Here is a 24036-nt window from a genome sequence, read left to right as displayed (position 1 = left end):
CAGGGGCACCCAGAGCACGGGGCACAGGGTGGCATCCAGGCAGGTTTGGAAGATCTCCAGAGAAGGAGACTCCACAGCCTCTCTGGGCAGCCTGTTCCAGGGCTCTGTCACCCTCACAGGAAAGAAGTTCCTCCTCATATGGAGGTGGAACTTCGCCTGTTTCAACTTGTACCCATTACCCCTTGTCCTGTCACTGGCCACCCTGGAGAAGAGCCTGGCCCCATCCTCCCTACAGTCACCCCTCAGATGCTTGAACATGTTGATCAAATCTCCTCTCAGCCTTCTTTTCTCCAGACTAAACAGGCCCAGTTCTCTTAATCTTTCCTCATATGACAAATGCTCCAGTCCCTTAATCATCTTTGTGGCTCTCCCCTGGACCCTCTCCAGAAGGTCAATCTGCTTCTTGCACTGGAGAGCCCAGAACTGCACCCAATACTCCAGGTGCAGCCCCACCAGAACTGAGGAGAGGGGCAGGATCACCTCCCTTGACCTGCTGGCAACGCTCCTTCTGATGCAGGCCAGGATCCCATTGGCCTTCTTGGCCATGAGGGAACATTTCTGCCTCATGGTTAACTTGTTTTCAACAAGGATGCCCAAATCCCTCCCACAGAGCTGCTTTCCAGCAGGTCAACCCCTAACCTGTACTGGTGCCTGGGGTTATTCCTTCCCAGGTGCAGGACGCTGCACTTGTGCTTGTAACCTGAACTTTATCATAGCTTTCGAAAAAAAAAAGATAATCTAATGTTTCTTCCTGCGATTTTGCATCTAACAGGCAGTGATTGAATTGCATGATGAGCAGAGCAATCGCACATGTTGGTCACTCTCACCTTTGAAGTGTTGATGCTCTCTGCTTCCTTAAGGGTTTTGGGAAATTTCTGATCCAACATGGATACATGTTATTAACTAAGACCTTTTTCATGTATGAGATGAAGTACAAGGTTTGGGGATTGCATATCAATAGAAGTTTGGTCTTTGCTTGCCTGTGTACTTCAAAAGAAATTCAGAACCTCCAGAAACACAAATGAAAGAAAACATTTGTTTAGTTCGTTTGACCAAATTTTTCCACCAATACCATGCCTTCACCCACTCCCAGAATCATTAAATGCAAGATAGGTTTTATGCTTTCTATCTATCCCAAGTAAAAATCTATCCTCTGTAAGCAATTAAAAATATTCGGAATAACGCCAGTCAGAAGGAATATTGTTCTCCACCCCCTGGGATATAGAAGAATGGTAAACTCATCTGTGTCCCTGCGTTGTAAGGCTGACTGTTGCTCAGCTGTGTGCAACTCAGAAAACCTCTCAGAAACAGCAGTGCCAGTTTAATTTAGGCACTGTTCTTATCAATGCATTTGCAGATGCTGTAGGCAATAAGCCATGTGAGTCACTTCTTAAGAAACTTTCCAGTTTTCCATGTCTCAGTGATGGGAGGGTGAGAATCCCTCCTTTGCTGAGACAAGTACGGCTTATTTTTAAAGCAATGTTGGAACATTGCTGCTAGGAAAACTTGAAGAAATTCTAGGGGACCCTAAGTAATTTGCTTCCTGTCAGAGTTTGATGGGTGAATAATAAAGACCAGAGCTGACGGTGCATGACTCAGGTCTAGAAAGTCTTCAGGGAAAGGCAATGATCCAGATAGCTTTATGCATTGCTGTTTGGCTTATATCACATAGATGCCTCAAAAGAGAGTTGTGAGGAACTCCCCACTGTTTCCTGTTCACTAGAATTTCCTATAGTTAGCTATTTCTATGCCTTTTGCTGTAACAGCTTTCAGTTTTATCCAGTAACAGTCCTTTGGAGAGGGACAACGTCTCTGCATAGCCTGAAATGAGTTTTCACCTCAGTTCTTCTCTCTTTGGCTCACTTCCAGCCTGTTCTGAGCTACTGCAGAGGGGCAGCTAAGAATTGATACCTCTGTAAATTGTAGAGGAAACTGCAAACTGCAGGAAGGAGCCTGTCATGTATATTTCTCGCTCCTGTCTGGTCTAAGCAATTCCATTTTGGGCACTGATACTGGACAGCAAATTTCACGTAAAGAATACATTTTGATACAGTTGGAGGAAGCTGGGACAATGCTGGGTCTCATTTTGGAAGTGGATCAATTCTATCCATGAGGTCTTGCACTCTAGCCAGGAGGGGAGTATTTTGAGCTCCACAGAAACATCTATGCACTTGTCAAATATATGCAGAAAAATGGAGAGGTAAAAAATAAGATATTATAGTAAAAATGGCTAGTCTGACTGAAGAGGAAAGGTTCAAAAGGGATGATTTTTTGAGCTGTGAGTAATGATCATAGCTATCTAAAGGCATATTTACCGCTTATCTAGACACTCTCACACAAGCCCTAACTAAAATGCTAGCACAGCAGAAAGTACATTAGCAGCACCATACAGTTCAGAGTACGCAGCTGCTTTGACACCTACCCAGGATCAAACCTTGATATGAAATTCTTGGTGTAGCATTATGCTAATATCAGTGTTTTAATTTGCTGGTCTACATCTGGATTAGGATGCAAGCACAGCATTTTTAGGAGGTTATACAACCATCTGTGAGAGAAATAATTTCAGGTTCAAAATATCTAGACAAATGTAATTATTTATTTGAATATAATTATTTTTTCTTTAATTCCTTGTGTCTTTTTTCCTATTTCTTTTATAAACTACCAATAACTTGAAAGAGATTTTTTTATTTCTTTAAGCTTTTAAAATTGCATAGACAATTGAAAAATTCTTTTTTTTAAATCCCATTATCTGAACTTTCTGCATGTATACTAATGTCAAGAACAACATCATTAATTCTTGAGCATTTAGAATCTCCTTTGTGAAGCATGGAGTGGAAAATACATAGACCTGGAAATGTATTAATTCATACTTATTGGTCATACTTATCAGATCAGTCATCTATAGTTCTAGAAAAGAGATGGATATTTAAAAAGAGTTAGTAAGAAACCATCGTGAGAGCAAAATAAATAATAAGATTGACTTTCTTTTATTTGCAACCTATTTAGTTGGTCATAAGAGTAAACTAACAACTGAACTGTCTTCAATCTAAATTCAGCGCTCTAAAAGCAATATCAAGCTTTCAGTGATGTCTTTCAACACTTGTCCCCTTTTATGCCTCTCACAGCCAACCATGTTATAGTTTATTCTGATTGACAACTCAAAGAAACTCTGTGTGCGGACCCATAGGACAATTTTGAGGGGAAAAGAAATAATTAATGTTTTGAACACCAGAAGTACTCTTCTTTTTCCACCCATAATTTCCAAGGATTCAAATGCTGTTATTTCATTGTATTCCATTACTTTGTAGAGCTGCTTTTTGGGTCTTTGTTTGTTTGTTTGTTTGCTGGTTTGTTTTTTCCCCTGCTTTCACAAACACTCTGTAGATATCTTTTGCAAAATATAAATGAAATATTGCTGTCTCTTGGAATGTGTCTACCACTTGTAAACTTGATGTCCTAAGGAGGAAAGGGTGAAGATGGTGGATCCATTTCATTTCAGCCTTTTCCTATGGCATACAAAATGTTTCAGAAAATTTTTAAGGTTTGTTTGGAGTAGACAACATATGAAATATCAGCCAGTGACACAGACCTTCCTCAAACACATTTGTGTCTATCTTAAAAAAAAAAAAAGATGCCTGTGAACTTACATGTTTCAAAGCCTATAGCCGATAGCTTTTTTTAATATTGAGATGTTCTGGAAGTCACTTACCTACAAACTGCCAGTTCCTTACTTCAAGTAAAGCTGGAAACTATTTGTTGGAAGGAGATGTTAAACCATACCAGGGACTGTTAGTTTGTGTGTCCAGCATCTGTTTTTAGAGATACAGCTATTCATCACCCAGCTGCCCCCAAATGATACAGGGTCACCCAATTCCACTTCTTTCAAGGACTGTGTTCACTCGGACTTGTCTAGACACAAAGGTTGACTCAACATTCCTTTATACAGGGCAATAGGATATCAAATTAAACTTTCTATTCCTGTTCAGGTGATAATAAATGCGGGCTTTTTGAATTAAAATGTTTTGTTTCTTTAAACTTTATTTTTCTGTAATGATTAGTTTTCAGATAAATTCAAAAGGTTTACTTTAATTTTTTATTCAATGCCAAATGATCTTTTTAGCTAACAATCAATGAAAAATAACGTTCTGCATTGTCAAGTTCTACCTTGGCAGTCCATATTCATAACATTTGGTGCTGACAGTCGTTGGCAGGGAATACTTTCATTAATAATATTAAATAAAAAAATCTTCTTCTTAGCATTTAACTCTCAGCATCTACAAAATATCTTTGGGGTATATCATTGTCTCAGTAGATATTAATAATAAAAAATGTGGTCCTAACAAGACATGTAGTGTCACATGCACTAGAGAAATGAACATGTGTTGCTGACAACAAAGACGAATGAAGTAATTAATGAGGAAGTTTGGTTATTATCAGATGTATATCCTCATGCCTGTCAAAAAATCCAGTTCATGATCTGTTCTGCTGCTCCTTCTTTCTCATCCTGACTTTCAAGAAAACATATTATTCAAGCATGGTTTTGTTTTCCAGCATTTAGAGATAGAAGAAAAAAGGATAGTGACACTTCCTAGACAAAAAGCATTTTCCATCTTGGCAGCTGGCGTTCTGTAACAGCACAACTCAGACAACACAACTGGTGATTCTCAACGTTAGGCATGTGGGTATTTTGTTATAAATTGTAGTAATACATGAATTGAAAGCAGATCAAGGTAATGAAATCTTATATATAACCATTTTACTAGTTTTCATAATTTCCAGAATAGATAGCATTTGGAAATGTATAAATTGTTTACATTTTTGTTTGTCTGTTTGTTTTCAAACTTTCAGCAGCCGAGAGCCTATTTTTCTTTAAGCAAAAGTAATATGAAGGCTTGAGCAGGCGAGTTGGACTAGATGATTTCTAGAGATCCCTTTCAACCTTGACCATTCTGTGATTCTGTGAAACTGAAAAATATCCTAATTACTGTTAACTGTAGCAGAGGCCTGTTCAATGTCCCTTTCTTTAAACTCAGTAGGTTTTGTTGTGACTTTCACAAAAATCCTTCATCTTGTTGATTTGTTTTGTTTCATTTCTCAGGTAACTTTACAAACTTTGAACATTAGTGTACTGTCTTACAAGTTGTCAGTAATGCCATCAAAAATTATTGACAAAACTGTTGAAAGTTTGCCATCAAAAGTTGTTTCACAAATGTCTTTATCCATTACAATCTATTGTAAAAAGGTGGTTCTGATAATATATTCTCTAAGATTGGAGAAAAATGTAATCCTCCAGGTATTGTAACTCCTCTTCTCTTTCCACTACCATAATTTTGACATTTCCTATTGTTTATAGCAAGTTCCTTGGCTACTCCCTGAAGAGTAACACCACTAGAAAATGGTTCTCTATTTTAATTAGCCCTTCTATATCATGCTAATGAAAGCATGACAGTGCCATCCTAGATATCCTAGAATTCCTATATTCAACCCTTTTTTTTTATTTAATTTTCTTTTATTTTTAATATTCAAAGACTTTACTAACACATTTTTAAAATGAAAAAGACGTACATTTTTTATTAAAACTGTCTGCTTGGTGTTTGACTTTATTTTCTAAGCCTTAAATAGTTTATGATTCCCTCTTCTTCTGTGAAAGTGTAATCCATTCTTTAGACAAACATCAGATAGAGCATATCCTACCCAGTACCTCTTTCACTTTACATTTGGAATCTCCTGGAGTGTTTGGATTCTCTTGTGAACAGATTGTCAGCCCAAACTTATTTTTTTCCTAGAGATTTACCATGGGTTTTTATTTCTTTAAATGTAATTTTTAACTCTTCTGATTTGACTAAAAAAGAGAAATGTCTTCATTTGAATATATTGGATTCCCAGCCAGATAGTTCATGTATATGGAGTTCATGCATATGAATTTTACCATTCAAACACACATAAGATGAAAATGTGTATGAAGTGATGAAATTTTCTCTGATCAAAGTTCATGAAAATGCACTACTACTATGAACTTTCTACATTTTTGTTATTGTTATCACTGTTTCTGAATGACACTTTCATGACTGTAACTTTTTTTTAAGACAAAGTATTCAAATTTATCATAAAAGTGGGAAAAAATTAAAAATTCTTGTAAAACACAGATAGACTTTTATTATTTTACAGGGAGTAAAAAATCTGTTCCAACTTTATTCCCTTCCATGAATAAAAATGTTAGTACATAAAAATTTATTCCATCTGTTCCTGTTTCCTGAAGTGATACTTAATTTCTCTAATGTTCCAAAGATGTTTTTTTATTTCTCTCTTCTTTTAATAATAAGCACAATAAGACAATTAAATTCCAGTGTTTGCCTGCATAAAAGCACTGAATATAACTGCTTATTTTTCTCACATTGAGATGTTGATTGGTCTGGATTCTCACCTCCTGTTTTTCATTCATAGGTCAAATATCAATGGCAGCCCAAGATAGCTTGTCATATTCTTTTTTATTTGATAGATTTTTTGCATATATGTAATATAAATAGATTATGATATATTTATTCATTTAATTTTGGGTAAAAACAACAAGAATAGATTGTCAGCAGTGCCTGTTTTTGCTTTTCATTTTGGAAGTTCTCAGTACAGCATCCCAAGAAATGCTTGCTTATGTTTTATCAGTACCAATTTCTGAAAATAGTAAATGGCTAGTTCAGGTAGCAGTCAGCTAGTTTTTCCAGTTGCAGTGGGCATTTTGCCATTTGCAAATTATGCTCATCTGATAATGCAGTTTCGGAGTGAAATTTAACTCCTACAGGAAAACACATCAATCAAAGATCACATAACATGCCTAGATTCTGAATCCTTCACTAAGCCTCACAAAAATATTTGTCCTTTGTACATCGCCTACAAGACACTGGACACACAATCCAATCTAAATTTTGCTGCTGTTCCCTCTTCAAGGCTGCTGAGCAATGTTTTCCATTTTATGACATGATTTTCTGCAATTTATAACTTGCCCATAAATTGCCATTGGACTGCAGCTTCTCAAGCTGGTTATCAAAGAAATGTATGTGTACCTCAAATAAAATCCATAGAGCTATTTTTGATTCTTCAGAGAGAATGTGTTTAATCAGTGAAGAGATAGCAGAGATGCTCAGTTAGACTATCACCCTGCAAGGTGTTGCCTTGCTAATTATGTCAGCTAGTGCTGAGAATTTTTAGTGGTTCCCATTCTCTGTGGTGGGAGCTCGGGGTTCACCCTCACTCCAACATTGTAAAACCCATAATATTGATGCGAGAGTGCATTAAAAATTTTTTTTTTCTTCCAAAGCATAAAATATAATAAGACGTCCATATGAGGTAATGACCCACATATTCAGGCTTTCCTAGAGTTAATATTCTGTCCTCTTCCACGACTGCATGGGCTAAGGACAGAAGAATCTGCAGTTCTCCTAAAGTTAGTTAGTGGAGTCAGGGGTTTCCCAGGGTACATGGACAACTCCTGCCTGCTGCTGTTATGGACATTTGAAACCCTGCGATGGATGGTACAAAGGACAGGCATCTCTTCATGCAGTTGTGAAAACTCATGTTGTGTGTGATTTAACTGTGGGAGACCGCTCTCCTCCTGATAGCTTTTTCCACATACAGATATAAACTTGAGATACAGCATGTTCATCTTTTCTTGCAGCAGCTATATTTGCAACAGGTTTCCATCCATTTTCTTAGAGACTAAAACTCCATATAAAACTGCAAAAAGAACATTCAAAGGTGCTTTTATATATATATTTTTTTTTTTACATAAAGCTCTTTTTCAAATTCTCTTTGATTTCTCATGCTTTTCTGACTTCATGCAATTCTCATCCCATCTCATCTAATATGTTTATTGCTGAAGGATTAGCCAAGTGGAAAAAACACAGGTTTAAGGGTGCCATTGATTACAACATCTTTCTCTAACTGAAGATGACTGCTCTCAATTAAAAAATAGAAGTATTACACTACTAACAGAATAGATCAGATTCTGGTTTATTTCACAGGAGATAGGAAAACATTATGTCTTCATTTTAATATCTCATTATTCAGTAGCTCATATTTGTTTCTCCTTAGTTGCTCATGTTGTGCATGACTTAGGAAATGATTTTCAAAGTAGCAGTGTGATACAATGATTGGTACTAGACATAAATGATCATCAGAATTAAGAAACAGCTTGTTATAGGCAGTGGATAAGAGAAAGTGCCCAGATTGGACCTGCTTCTGATTAAGAATTAGAAGACCTGGCCTGAGAGCCAGAAAACTATTAGGACATATTGGTTGTCTATAACATTCTTAATCAAGAGCAAAGAAACACAGTTCAGGCATTTGATAGAAAAGCTTGGAAGTTTGTAGGAAACAACGAGGAAGCAAAGAGGAAAGTCAGACATCCACCTCAGGTTTGTCTTAGGAAATAATTAAAAAAAAAATAAGGCAGCAACATTGCTCAAGCAAAAGTTTGTTTTGACTGGAAAAAAAAAAGGAAGGATCTTAGTATTTTTAATAGAAATTAAAAATGAAGGCATTTTTCAGACAAGGTGATGTGTACAAGTAATTAACATGTTTAACAAAAACAAAATCCTTTCTGTTTTCAAATTTTTTAAACATGATTTCTTGTTTTTTTTTTCTTGCAATGCAGTATTATTATGAATGTCATATTAGACAGATGCTTGGCCATTACATTGAAATGTATAGGTCTGGTAATAGTAACACCAAGTTAAATTTGTCACTGCATGATGTAATAAGGTGAAGATTAATTTACTGTATCTATAAATGTGGGTGAAAGTATATATATAAATATATATATATAAGGTGTGTGTGAGTGTATACGTGTGTATATTATAAAAGTACAAGTGTTTGCTTCTATCAGTAACTTAAAGAAGAGGGGGGCCCTGAAGTTTTTCTTTAGCCTTCTAACCTGTTCAGATGCCTCGATGGGTGCTGTTGTGACTGGACAGCAGTGATGTTCTTCCCAGTCAGAAACCTGATCTTGATGCACGTTGCATGAGGAAAACTGAAGGTGTAAATGAAAGGAGAGGGTAGAACAGGATTTTTCTGCCCATAAGGGAAAGGGCCACATGAGGAAATACAATGAAGACTGCAATGCTTGTAGGAGACATGACCTACTTCAAAAATTTCTAATGATTTGTGGCTGTCATTATATGGTTCTCATTTGTTTTCAGACTAATATGCAAGTCATATGTAAGCTAAAAATAAGGCATTCGTGATTATTATGACTCTGCTTTATCTGAAATCATGTATTTGCATTTCCTGTTGCATTGTCAAAGGAACTACAATTTATAATTGTACAGGCAACACCAATCTCTCTTTTCGTTTGACCGACAAAGATTTAAAAAATGGCATTATTGTTGTTATAAATATTGTTCAGAACTTAAATTGCTTTTGTCAGCTTGGCAGCTGTCATTGCCAATGCTGATTTGGACTTGTCCTTGGTTGGCAATGGCTAAGTGAAATTGACTAAAGCAGTGACAGGATATGGTGCATTGGTGGGATTTTTTTGTACTCGTTCCTTGATTTTCGGGGTAAACATAAAGATGCTCTAACAATAATATCAACAGGAAGGAAGTGTGACTGACTGAGCATTTATATATTTTTTCATTTCTTTATGTCTTTTTTTAAATGTATTTCTCCTGGAGACTTTTGAAGGTGGTAAAGAATGATAAAAAATTAGCATCTATAAGGGAGAAAGACTTCTAATTTAGTATTTTCCTTATGGAAGTTTTAAAAAAAAAAAAAAAGAAACAATATACCAAATAGTGGCTGGCTACTGCTTCATTAACTTCCCAGTATATGCAAATAGGCAAGGACAAATATTGGCCTGTGATAGGCAATGAACAAGGACAACTAAGGGTAACACACATGATATGAGTGCATCTAGGAATGGGAGACACAGCAGATTTATTTTTGGAATTCTAGCTACTCTGTAATATATAATCTGCTTGTGCTATGAGAATAGAAGTTATTTGGGGGCAGAATGCCATGATCTTTACTTAATCATTCACCTTGGATATCAACAACAATAGGGAATTTATGTTCTAAAGGAACATTTAAGAAAAAATGAGGAATTACTCGTTTATTTTTTCTTTTTTTTTTAATTTATCAATCTGAGCTTTTGAAATAAGCAAAGTTACCATAGCTATATTTTCCTCTCTCCTCTCCACACTGCTTTTATTACTGATTGTCTCCTTTCAATTAATTTAAATTTTAGAGATGCATCATCTTCCTGTTCTTTAGACTGTTCTGCAACCCTGAGAGTATGAGATGACATTTCCAAAAATGGTGGCGCATTTGTTATGCTTAGCAAGTCATCACACCATCAGGAAGAGGGCAGGATCCTTCCTGTTTGTGCTCAGTGCAGTAAAATAATTATACCAAATTCTTTTAAAATAAATTGGATGGATTGGGCAGAAGCCCCTGCTTCCCTCCAGAAATCTGAGAAAAAAATAACTGTATGTTAGCACCTCATATTTCTGGCCAAGATGTCTTTTCTGAAGAACATGGTTCTCTATCATTCTGTAAGCATTCTCTACCTGTTACTCTACCAAAAACAAAACAAAACAAAAAAAAAAAACAAAAAAAAAACAAAAAAAATCAAAGAAAAAGAAAAAAAAGCTCTACACAGATGGTACCTCCACTTTCAGCTGTAAATGAACACATGAGATTTTTTCACTTTATGTCCAGTAGCTAAGCCTTTTTTTTTTTTTAATATTAGAAAGGTAACACACTGGAAATTTTAAATAGTGATATAACTAAAATGTTTTTCACCCATTTGGTTTGAACTCTGACGTGTTTTTAGCTGAAGACTTTTCTCAGCTAGGAGATTATCACTGTATACATTCTCAGTTTTGAAGTGAAGGATCCCCAATTATAAACTTTCAATTAACTAGAAATAGCTAAGCTAGCAAAGAACTTTGCTTAACTGCATAATTAAACTATGAAAGATTCTAATATCGCTAACAGCCTTTTGTCCTACTTTCGGTTTGGTTCAATTTATAAAATCAGTTTAATTTAAAAATGGATTAATTCTTTCAATAAAGCTTTGGCCCTTTAATAGTTCACCCTGTGGGGCCAAGGCTTCCCATAAGTACAAATGGAAAGACTGGAAGTCATATGCTGCTCACTCTTAGAAACAATGATCAAAGCACACAGGCAATATCTGCCTATCTATTTTCTACAGTAATCTACATTTTTAATGTTGTCCTCATTCTTCTGTTTTTGATAATAAGTTTTATAGAATCCAAGTTATCCTGGAAAAAAAAGGAACAGAAGAAATTAATGTGCCAGGGGTTATTTCCTCTTTCAGATATTTTTCAAATATTTGTAGGTTGGGACCTATCTCAGTCATAACATGTGTGGATTGATCACGCTAAATTTTATGGTGAAACTAATGTATCAAGAATGTAAGGGAACACCCTTAACTTTTATGGTGAAACTAATGTATCAAGAATCTAAGAGAACACCCTTAATGAGAAAGGTAGAAACTGTAACACTCTACTTAATAAAAGGCACTACTGAGTGATTTTTGAGAGACTATTTTGCATAGCCTTTTAACCCTATTGACATCTCTCTCCCTGCTGCTTTCCATGAACCCTATAGTGAAGGGTAGAAAGGTGACAAAGCGTCCAGAGACAGCATTCAATTTCAGTTGTAAGTGCCACTCTGTCTATTAACCATACTGCTGTTCTGCTTGGCAGCAGAGGTTAGAAATTAGATTGTAAAACATTCACTAATTATCAGAGCAGAAGAGAAACACAGTCATTTTCCTGCTTCGACTTCACTTTATTTCCTTGGAACCTTTACTTGGGACTGTGTTTTAGGGACTTCTCTTTCTTGGAAAAGAATGCATAAACTTTGAATAAAAAAAGGCATAATTCCATGTATCTTGTAGAAACTCAGAAAGTCATCTTAGGTAGGGACATAAAGAAGAAATCATTGACAAGATGAATGGAATTAAGTGCCGTCTACTCAATCAATTATATCTCCTGAAATGAGTAAGAGAGTTTATGAATTTTAGGTAAGGAGGATGTCCTCCTTCCTAAGAAAAACAACAACAAAAACCCTTTAACACACTTAGGAAATAATAAATAACACAGAAACAAGAGGTATTTTTCCAGTTCTTCTTCTGACCCTATTGTGATAATGTCCTGATGTTCCTTTCACATTAGGGAAATGTGGATACCATATAGAGATTGCTAAGGCTGCAGATGAACATAAGAGCAAATTTGATTTTAGGATGCTGGCAATACAGAAATAATACTGAAAGCTCTGCAGCCACTGGACGCAGACTGCTTAACAAATAGAACTCAGCTTGCTGCATCAAATGTGCTTGGAAAAGAGAAAAAAAAGTGAGGGAGAAGAGAATAACTTTATTTCTGCCTCCTTTCCTGTAGATCGGACAGTGCCTGTTGTGCAAAAGTAGCTTTGTGCCAAATTGCCTATGAATGTATTATGGACATTGAATGATTCAACAGAAATTTGCTTATGTTCTTGACTATAGTTGGGTATAGCCAATCCAGCAGGGCAGAAGCCTGGTGTTACTGAGTGTGGTATGCTCTAAGGAGAAGCCTTTGAGCTTAATCCTGTGCCAGGATACATGTCACAGCTTCGTCCATAACTGCTGCATTAGGACAGCCTGCAGATGGAACAACATATCTTCATATTTTCTTCCATGTAATTGTAGCCCCCAAGGTGATAGTTAACCCAGTATTCTCACTAAAGTTCAGTTTATGATTGCATCAAAACAGCCTCTGCACTCTCAGTTTATGGTATTCTTAATTTCTGACAATAAATCTGTGCATTCTCCAAAGCAAGGAGATAGTGTAGCTGCTTCTTGAAAAGACTGCACTCCAACAGTTTCCTCAGGAGAAAATTTATGGTTTAAATAAAGAGTGCCAAGACAAGCAGAATTCCATGTCAGAAAATAATCTCCAGACAGCATAACACTTGCAACAACAGCACACATTTTGTACAATGTAAAAAGTGTCAACACTAATCACATTTTTTACTTCTTCTTTTACCAGCCCTGGTAAATGAACTCTTCCAACTTAAGTCTGTTTGAGAAAGCTGTGTTATCTGAGGACTGATCACACCTATAAAAATGATAGTCTCCAGATAATGGTGGGCTTCACAGTAGACAATATTTTTGTTTTTGTCAAGAAACCTGAAAATCTGTTGTCTTGAACTACTGAGATTCTAAATATTTCCTGTATTTTTCCTTTAATGATCAGGATAAAATCTCAATGGAAAATAATGAAGATAGTGGTAACATGGAGAAGACTGTAAAAAAGAGACAGGCAGGATGTCTGCCCTCCTACTTTATCACTAATGTTGCAGATAGTTTTACATTATGGTATCTTGGGTTTCAAATTAAATGTCAAATTCAATTTGCCACTGGAAACATGAAGTGTGTGACTACTACCCTCAGAGGGGTAACCTGGCAGCACAGCTTTATAATTGGTGTCTGCCCTAATACTGACTTAAAATATGGGAAGAGATGTTGTTTGTCTGCAGTCATATCTTACTCTTTACAAATAAAAAATCCACCCTCAGACAGTCTAAAACATATTTGGTTAAAATCTGAGCCCTGAGTAAAGTTCATTGTCTTTGTTTAAAATCTTTAGGAAAATAATGTTAAATACAGTACGATAACAGATACAAACCTTCCTGATAGGATCGTGCCACCGGTTATGTCTTTATGTCTCTGACATTTAGCTCATAATAGAATGATATTTGTGAAAGAAAATGAAGAGGTGCTTATTCCATTTAGAATATTTTTTTTTCCTTTTTATTCAGACAAGCTCATGTTTTAATAATGAGATTTCTAATCCACTTTAATATCCTATCATTATATCTTAGTAAGCTCTCTGCTGTATAAGTAATAACAATGAGATATGTTTAAATACAAAAATGCATCCTTAAACATCTAGACATTTTTAGTGCTGGTTGTAATTAGAAAGTTAAGAAACATGTGCAATTAAATATGCTTTTTTAAAAAAAGAGAGAAAACATACAACTCTAGTGCTAGTAAATTTGTTTCATCATTAATAATCTTCAGTAGGGCAGTTTAAAAATGTGTTGCAATGTTTTAAGTGAAGAATAGCTAGGAACAAAATTACTAACATTTAAACCATCATAACTGTTTTAAAACAACAATTGACTGGTTTAAGAATCTTCTGCAAGATAATTTTATTCTTGCAGGTGTATTTCAAAATTCCGTGTATTTATCTATATTTCTAACAGTGACGTTTCAAAGATTTTTTTTTTTTTTTACTGTAGATTAAATAAATTCTATCGGGTCACATGAAATTTCTAGATTTATGTTTTTAACACTAGGAAAAAAAAAAGGTTAATAAGAATTACATAGTCTAATCCAACCATGTAAATAAATTTTTAAAAAATCACTTTTATGCCTTTTTTTTTTTAATTCATCTGAATAACTTGACATTGAGCTAAACTATTTATTTCAAAAATACACTGAGTGTATTTGAAATTTTTTCAAAAGTCGTTTGTGTCTCTTAAGCTTAGGAAACTTTTTTCCCCCTCCTGAATTGGAGATGTAACCATTTTGGCCTGCTTCATTTTTCTTCAGAATACTCCTTTCTGAAAGTACATGCAGGAATGCCCTGTGCTTTTACAAAATACTTATAAAATGGATATGTACTCTTGTCAAGGCATATGTACATATATTTTTCTTTATAGTTTCTTTTTTCAGCTAAATTTTAATTTTCTTTGATCATATATTGTCTTAACCTCAAAAAAGCTTTGACTAATTTGGACTGTTGTATGTCCAAACTGGCCTACTTCCCTAAACCTGAGGACAGAGCAAAGACAAATTTTGCCTAGTGGCTGACACACGCACTGACCTTAGCTCAAGGCTAAGAAGTCAAGACAAGTTTTCTGCATAACACTGTAATCTTTCTAATTTGTGGATTGGCACAGCGAGAAACCTGTAACATGTACTGACTGTTCACGTGTTTATAAGCGCTCTCGGTGTCTGCCAGCCTCTCCATGCACAGAGCAGTCTAGCTCCCTGCCAGCTGCCTATATCTGCACTTAACTAAAGACAGGCTGGCAGGCATCATGCAAGGCCCTTATGCAGAAGATAACCAAGGTATGAAAGGAGCTTACTTGGTCCTTTGCACACATTTGGCAATCTGCACCACATCTTCCTGGCTGCTGTCACATCTTAGGCACAGAAAATTTATCGATCCTTTTCCTGTGCAGTATTGAACACATCAGTGCATAATACAGCCTGTTATGCCACAGCTGATTTCTCTGGAGGTGAGCATATAAATAAACTGAATTTATGGGTCCACAGAGAGATGGTGGCCACTACTTCCTTGCATGACATATGCACAATCTGCAGTTTTTTATATCCTTGTAGACTGCTGAGTGGTGATGCTGGTTTATGCATAATATCATTAGTTTGGCAGTTGTGTTAAGTGGGAGGCCTATAATATTTTATACTGGTTGACATAATACGAGCTGCAAATGGCAGTCAAGAATATTTCCTTAATTGCAGTCATCTTCACTCAGACACAAGCTGGCTGCTGAAAAGAAGAAAAGCCAAGATCAGCTACTCCTCTATGCATAGGAATCAGATCTATAGGGTACAGCAGTATTATGATGGTCCTACCACTGTTCTTAATCTCTCTGCTTGTCAGAGAAAGGACAATTTCCAGATGTGATTACTCTAGCACATCTTATGATTTCCTGATAGAATATAAAAATAAATAAATAAATGGGTCTGAGAAGAGAAGAATTAGAATATATTTTTCCCTTGCATTTTTGGTTGTAAAGTGATTGAGTCCAGTAATGCACGTTGTGGGCAGGTCCACAAACTTTATAGCTGTTCATCCCTGACCTTCAAGTTCTATGTCTATGGGCCAAAATAAAATTGCTTGAATATATTACCTAAAGGAGCATAGCAGAATTCTGAAGAATGTTTCACAAGGAGGAAATGCAATTTTATTGCAAGAGCTCTGGCCTATGAGCCAAATGACATCAGTTCATTTTATCAGCTCTTGTGGATCCTGCATATTGAGCTAGAACAAATGATTGAAGAGTGGGTTGATCTTGCTCAGCTTTAGCCATCTGAAAGTTAATTTTGTACTTTAAGCTAGCTGCCTAGGCTTCTGCTACAATCAGGTTTCCATCAGAGTTAGTAAAGAGAATGAGGTTGTTTATCTTAGTCCAAAATAGGCATCCAAATAGATTTCAATGATTTATCCTTAGGGTTGCCTATTTCTCTCCCATCTACTATTCTTAGCTGATGAAACATCTTAGACAACTAATTTCTGATGGGTGAAAATATTTTTTTGCCTTTTGTTCTTTAACAAATAATAATAAATAAAAATAATACAATAATTATAATATATTATAACATATATTATAATTATATATTATATGTATTATTAACATATTATAATAAATGCAATATATGAAAATAATAAATAATAAACTGTTATTAGAAAGTTCATATAAATAACCAAAGTATAACAGTGGTAGCTGTGGACTAAAATATGTTCGTTTCACTCCAGGTTTTGAAAAACATGAAAATCCCATATACGAGGTGGATTTGTATTGCAGTGCTCACTCAGAAACCTAAAGAGGAGCAGGCAGGGGCTTTAAAATGCAGCTCCTTTTTCTCCATAATGTCGATATGGGAGCTGAAAGCTGGAAAATGTTTGTCTGCTTGACAGATGAGTGGAGAAAACAAAACAAAACAAAACAAAACAATTAATTTGACTGCCTCTCCCAGTATGTTTTTATTCCCCAGGAAATATGCCTTAAGTGTGGAATATGCTGGAGCTGCCACTGGGTCTGGGTGTGATACAGTGGTAGAGATGCACCCACTCAAAGATCCCTGCAGATATATCTGGAGCCACTTGAATTGCCCTGAGTAGAGCCTTAGTATTTTCATGCTGTTATCAGGTGAATGCACCTAAATAGCAGCACCTCATTACTGAAGACATGGAGCAGCTGAGAACTGCTCTTGTCACCTTCATCTTCTCCTGTGCACAATGATGCAATTTTACCAGTCGTCTCATTTGCTGTGAGGATCCTAAGCCAGAATCCAGCCCCGCCAACATTAAATTGGTCTTTTTGGTTAAATGATTTTGTTAATGTCCACCAAATTAGTAGTTGGTTTGGTTAAAAAAATAAATAAAACTAATTTTAGAAACAGTAAAAGTGCAATCATTTAACAGAAATGATATAATTTCTTTGCTTTAACTACCAGCTTGAAATGCATGTGTTGGATGGGGAGACATTATATATTTCATATTCAAAACCTCTTTTTTTTTTTTTTAATTATCTGTGAAACAAGGAAGCAGTTAAAATGTTCTTTGATTGGTGTATAAACTGGGATTGATCTGCATTTCAGAAATAGCCAGTTTGTTCCATTTGTGCCATAACATTCTCTACTTCTTCCTAGAATTTGACCAGTATCCTTGAAAGCTATATTAACAACACAAAATAAATAAGTAAATAAAAATATATAAATAAAATTATTTATAATTTTTATATAAATATTGAAAGTCCTGATTGCTTACCAGGAGGAACCTGACAATAAAAGGTTCCAGTGCAAAGTAAACTTTTAATGCTGTTAGCAGTAAATTAAGCATTCATAAAATAATTGAGAAATATACCTGCTAAAACTTATGCTTTATTAAATTTTCTTTACAGTATGTTGAACTATTATTAAACCTTGAAAATAAACGATATTCCCTTGGAGCAATAATCAGTCCTACATGACACTGTGCTTTTTAGCTTGGCTTAATATCATTTCACTTTCATATGTCCTGTAATAAATTCCACTGACATTTCACTGTAAAAATGTCTATGGTAGGACTTTTATCAAATATTAACTTAATATAATTTTGCTAAATTTAAACCATTTTGTAAATAGTATTGTAAAGAAAGACTTTGGACTGAGCAAATTAATTCCTTACTGAAGGCAAGCAGGCAGATGAACCCAATAGTGGTCATATTAAGAATACCCAATGTCATGTTCTAACAGTTAATTTAATATGTAAATATATCATTGAGGAACTCTCCAAAGACAAGATCTTTTTAAAAATTTCTAGCCAAAATATCTCCTCTGTTGCCGATGAACTTTGTAACAATCTGAGTCCTTGCTTTCCTTATGTCTCTAATGCTCCTTGGAGTGAACGTTGCCAGTCCAGATACACAAGGGAAACTGGAGAGTCCTGAGAATCCAGAACAGCAGCCAGCTGTGGCAATTTGATACATGTCTTCCAAGTCCTGACTGGTGCAAAAGCTGTGTAGGGATCGAGACTTCTGTGTCGACTGGAAGGCTTTATTCAGGACTTTAAACATGGAGCTTTAAGTTTCACCTTAGTCATCCCAAGAGTATGATAAGCCTTTTATGGAAACTCTAGTCAGTGATACTTAGCTCATTATATTTATCGATTTCATACCTTTGACACTTTGAAGAGTATTATTAGCTGTTGAGCTGCACGTTAGGCCAACATCCTCTGCTCCCTAAATTCAAAGAAAAATATTTCCTAAAAATACTACTTAAGATCACCTGTAGTGTTTCTATTCTTTGTATGTTATATTGTTGTCTACCATTCCTTTCAAATTTAGATATGTGCATAACAATAGTGCAATTTCTGATTATCTTCAGTTTCTGCTTTTCCAAGCCCCTGGAAAATATCAATATTCCTCACCAATAGTTATTTTGTCATTATCAGAGAGCATATTCCTTCTTATGCAAAGGGAAAGTTACTTCTAGTTGAGGCATCGGTGATCTGAGCTTTTTTATAATATATATTAATATAGAAAAAAAAAAGAGAAGTGTTACACAGAAAATGTTTTTCTTGGGGTAAGTCACATCCCTTTATCTTAGCAGTGATTTGAGAGGTGACATGTTTTTAAGTAATCAACCTTTACATTTTGGTACAGATAAACTCATAAATGTGCACATGATGGAAAAAGGAAATGAGGTAATGGGAATGGGAATTGCTTTTTTTTCCCAGTAATGGGAAAAAATGGGAATGGGAAGTTTCCCATTACTGGGAAAAAAGCATTTTGAATTAGTATCAGAGTATTGATGTTAAAACCTTCCCTTCTAACAGTTTTAAGAAAATAAACCTTCACAGTTGCATATACATTTATCCTAGGTACAAGAAAACCAATATTAAATATAGTGGGTATTATTTTTATTTAAAAGTACCATGATTTTACTGAGTTACGTTCAAGTTTCTTGAATATTTGTGTTGACAACATTGCTTAGTAGTCACGCTCCAAGGATTCATACGCTTTTTTTCAGAGTCAGAAGCATGAGACAGTAGCCAGTCTGTCACTGCTAGCCAAAACAATTTATTAAAATGTACAAAATAGTGAGTTTTTTAATAAACTGTCTACAGAACACAGAGTTAAAGAAACTTGAAAATCAATTTGCAGAAATTCTGATGAAAATTAAAAAAAATTAACAAAATAGTACTATGTGAAAATCAAAAACTGTTTCTGCTAATTCCTTGTGCAGAACGGGAAGTTATATTTGTAAATTTGTTAGATAAATTACCATCTGCATCTAATGCATTAAGTGTATCTAGTTTATTTTAGACTACTTGTTTATATAATTTGCTGATAATAGGTAAAATTCATGTCCTCATTGAAAAAAGTGTTCACAGAATCTACATATTTGGGGAAGAAATCAGAATAAGAGCACAACAACAAAAAAACCTTTACTTTTAGAGACTAATAAAAAGGCTGCAGATTGACGATTTTATTCAAATCATACTATTATGCAGAATAAATGTATACAACATAGTATGGCTTGGATAACCTCATTTATCGCAAGCACTGCCAGTGAACTGTTCCGAACAGGCCAGTTGGTTTTTTGCAAGATCCAAATTTACATTTGGCAAAGAGTGTTGGTGTTTAGCTCAAATGATTTTAAATGTTCTTTTAGCAAGCATCTAATTGACATCTCTCTTCTTCAACTGTATCCTTTTCACACAGCAAGTGACTCCATATTCTAGTTCATATTCTTACATTACATACAAGAGACTGTTCAAAAACATTTTTAAAGCAGTTACACTACTTACAACTTTTTTCTTTGTCTTCTTTTTAGAATATTTTTCTCAGCAATTTAGTGAAGCTTCTGTCCTTTTTGCTACAAATGTATACGAATACTTCATTTACACTTCTTATGTTCTTCAGAGACTGTCTAAAAGTGGGAGTGTAGTCTTCTAAAAGATGAAATAACAACCATTGATAGTAAAGACACCAGAAGTGTATCCCTTAATTGATTCTAGCTCAGAGAAGATTAGAATATGTATTTCTATTTCTTATATAAGGAATTCTTGTTTTTTCTAAATTATTATTTCATAGAAAACACCTTTTGCCTGCATGCATTTTCCACATGCTGTATTTGTGGTAGTCCTATTTGCAATGTCTAACTCTGTCAGATTGCATGAGCAAGGCACTGTGCTCATGATTTCTCAAAGATACTATATTCCCATCATATTGGCATGTACTGCATTTGCCCATATGGTCTCCAAAATATTTGCCAGCTTCAGTTCTTCACTGAAGAAACAATAAATAGATAAATTGTTTGGAAAGGGCAACTAGAGAAGTAGGCTATGTATATAAAGTTCCTAGAGAAGGCCGGGTCGTATCAATCCAAAATTTGCCAAAGGAAATTTAAGTAAAGACACAAGACCCTTTCACTATAATACTCAAAATTACTAGAAAGATTTTTAAAAAGGTGTGAACTGGCATATTTCCCCCTTGCTTGTTTTTCTGACAATTCTCCGACTGACATAACCCAACATCTTTACACAATATCCAGATGGAAAGGTCAGTGACCAACACTCATGACTTAATTCAGAATATCCCCTGTCATTGTGCTCTGCTTTTACATTATAATATGTGTGTGAAGCAGGACAGAATTTTGCTTTACACTAATAGGCCCAGATTATGTAGGTCACAGTTAAAAGCTATCACTTATTCTAATAATTCTTCCCAGTTCCTTGTGTGGTGCAGACTGTCATAGCTCTGTTTTCATTAATGAATTTTTCGTTTTTCCAAAGTGATTAAATTCATAGTGCTGCAAGCAGGTGATGAGAAAGTTGTCTGAGTTTATATTTTATTATGATGTTCCCATTGCTCAGTTCCAGTGATTTCTCATCTTTTTCCTGTTATAAAGTATGTTAGTAGATTATTTATTATAATTGCATAATACAGACCATGTGATTTCACTGTTTTTCTGACATTTCTCCTACTGAGATAATCCAACATCTTTACACAATATTCTGATAGGAAGGTCACTGTCCAACACCCATGATATATTATATATTAAATTTGCACTTGTTTCAGATAGAAAAGTCTATTTTAATGTAGTCTCTAGGGAAAAAAATATTATTTATACTGTGACTAAAATCAATTACAATCATCAAATTTTTTTAATGTGACTCAATAGGCGCAGTACTGTTACAGTAATAGCAAAAATCTCATACTTTAATTCTGGAAAGGTTGAGCTATTCTCGTTGTTTATGCAACAGAGGAATCATCAGCTTAATATACAATTTCTATGTTGTACCAATACTAAAACAGCTGAAGAAAAATGAGAAAGAGACAAAGGAAAAAGTATCTTAAAGTCAGGGCAGGGTAGACCTATGCTCTACCCTCTTTAACAAATATGCCAACAGTAGAAATAATTAAATATTAATGAAAATACTTATTTCCCAAAGGCCTGACCAGCAAAGAATGCTGAAAGAGATAACTCACCAACCAAAGGAATACACTGACAGAAGAGCAGATTATCATTGAAGTGAAAAGCAAAGACAGCTGACATCAATAATTAACTGAGAGGAGTTCCTGGGGAGGCTTACATGAGCTACAGACGCTATGTATAAAGTCATTTGACTACCAGATTGTTATGTCCTATTTCAGAAGAGTTGTCTTAACATGTGCAACCTATATTAAGTTCACCTGGCCTAAGTTACTTGGGAATTTTTAGCTGTGTTGAAAGATGCACCTGCAGCACTAAAATGAAAACTGATGGGCTATACCTTTAGATTGTTGCAGGAATTATTCTGCCAGCACCTAGACAGATGCTGTTCTCTGCTTGCACTCTCTCTGTGTGCATACGTACATGTCTATCTTTGTATACAAGGGAAGGGTTGTCAAAATCAGTTATAATTTGAGATGCTCAGAGAGGATTTGAGATGCTCAAAGTGGAATAATAAAATGGGAATGTGCTCTTGCAGTGCACAATTATTATTTTCTCTAGTTGTGTTGAGCTGTGCTTCTGTACATGAACTGTGACTTTTCTCACATTTGGGATAGGAATTCTAAAGCTATCTGTGCCAGGCAACTCTCTGTGCCAGCCTGACTGTAATCTGGTGCAGTTGTGTTGTCCCCAAAAGGAAGTCTGTTAAAGGAACAAAAGCAAATTTTCCTTTGTAGTCTAGTGCTTCAGGAGCTTGTCCTGCCCCAGGGGACTCTTGAGGTGGTTGTGGGGTGCTGCCTGGAAGGGCTGAAGGTTCCCTGGTCATGGTGAAGAGGATCTCAGAGCGTTCCTACACAGATACAACTTTAAGCATAGAAAAGGAACTTTAACTTTGTAACTTTATGTTCCTCCAGTCAAAGTCCATCCTCATGTCCATTAAACTATATATGAACATATATATTTTGAACTGGATTATTGAAAACAAATCAATGGTGGTGTTTTAATATTAATCCTGTTACCAATACAACAGCTAAAAACACAAACATCAAAGATATAAAACACTGATAGGCAGTGAGTAAGTCATGGGACAGATAGGAAGAAAAAATCAGAAAATCTGAGGAGTTGTAGAGGAAAGCAAGACTAATCTGTTTAGAATAAACAACAGTGGTTTAAAGGTATTAGTAGGTGCTTTAAGTAAGAAGTAAACTGAAAAGAACTGGAACCTATTTTAACCCAATCTGCAAGTAGTGAAAGTGGCTTAACTTTGCTAGGGCAGGTTATTCTTTCTGGTTTCGTCTATCTCTTCTGCTTTTTTATGTTCATTTTAAATGGTTTATAACAAATACCAACAAATTGTTCTTGGAAAACAAAAACAAAAACAAACAACAAAAACAACTAAAAGCACCAAGCTGTATGCTTTAATATACTTGCTATGAAAGATAGGGGTACTGTCCTCTAAGCTGGGCTTTTGCAAGTACATGAGATTCAAAACTGAAATATCCATTCAGCTTTGGAGTGATATCCAACATAATATCCAGAGCACTGTCATAGACATTTCAGCTATTAACGCAGGTAACTACTGGAACAAAACTCCTTTGAGGATCTGTCAGAATACCTGCCCTTTTGCATAAAGAGCTCTTTGGAACTAGACTTTTAATTGCAATAGGATCAGCTTTGTCTTTTGGATTGTCTGTCTTATTATTGTAAGATATTTTTAATTTTCCTAATGGAGATTTTTCTTTGTCTCACCAGGCTAAGCTTTAATGAAGAAACGTCAACGTTGCTAATAACTGCACAAAGAGGGACCGAAGACCTTTGCAACCAATGATGTGGTTGTCATGGAAACTATTTCTGTTTCTGTCACTCACAGAGTATCTTTCAGGTAAAATCAAACAAAACCAAGAAAACTCTGCCTATTGTTTCCAGACTTTTTATCTATAAACAGAAATAGGGAAATGTAAAAGCATGCAAAAAAAAAATCTAAATTCTGAAATTGTAAGAATTTATAAAGAAGAGATTTACAAGTGCTTTTACATTTCTAGGTAAAACTGAATGACATTAAGAACAAAGGAAAGATGGAGCTGCTGCATCTCTCCTTTGAAAATATAATGCTAATTTTATTATTAGAAAGGTGAAAATATATGTAGAAAAGGATTGAATAGCAAGGGGTCTTCCTAAGGACTAACAGCTGAAGAATTACTTGATGATTTGGGGTCTTCAAAGTTCTTACGATTTCCTAGTTTTGCAAAATATTTATCAAATACCTGTCTTCTTTCTTAAGAAGAAGACCATGTACCATGCAT

General features: G+C 35.2%; 1 protein-coding gene across 1 annotated transcript in view; it reads left to right on the top strand.

Moving 5' to 3' along the window:
* The window catches only part of CNTN5 (contactin 5), a 413137-nt gene that overhangs the window by 69677 nt on the left and 319424 nt on the right, over positions 1-24036 (top strand). The window contains exon 2 of the mRNA XM_088522370.1: positions 23486-23615. Within this exon, the coding sequence (XP_088378496.1) occupies positions 23558-23615 (58 nt within the window). The 5' untranslated portion in view covers positions 23486-23557. The remainder of the gene's footprint in view (positions 1-23485; positions 23616-24036) is intronic.

The sequence above is a fragment of the Tinamus guttatus genome, unplaced genomic scaffold (assembly GCF_059628265.1).
Source record: "Tinamus guttatus ecotype Peru unplaced genomic scaffold, ASM5962826v1 Tinamus_guttatus_pri_ptg000150l, whole genome shotgun sequence".
NCBI classification, from domain to species: Eukaryota; Metazoa; Chordata; class Aves; order Tinamiformes; family Tinamidae; genus Tinamus; species Tinamus guttatus.
The sequence above is the reverse complement of the archived record's forward strand: the minus strand, read 5'-3'. Positions and strand labels throughout refer to the sequence as shown.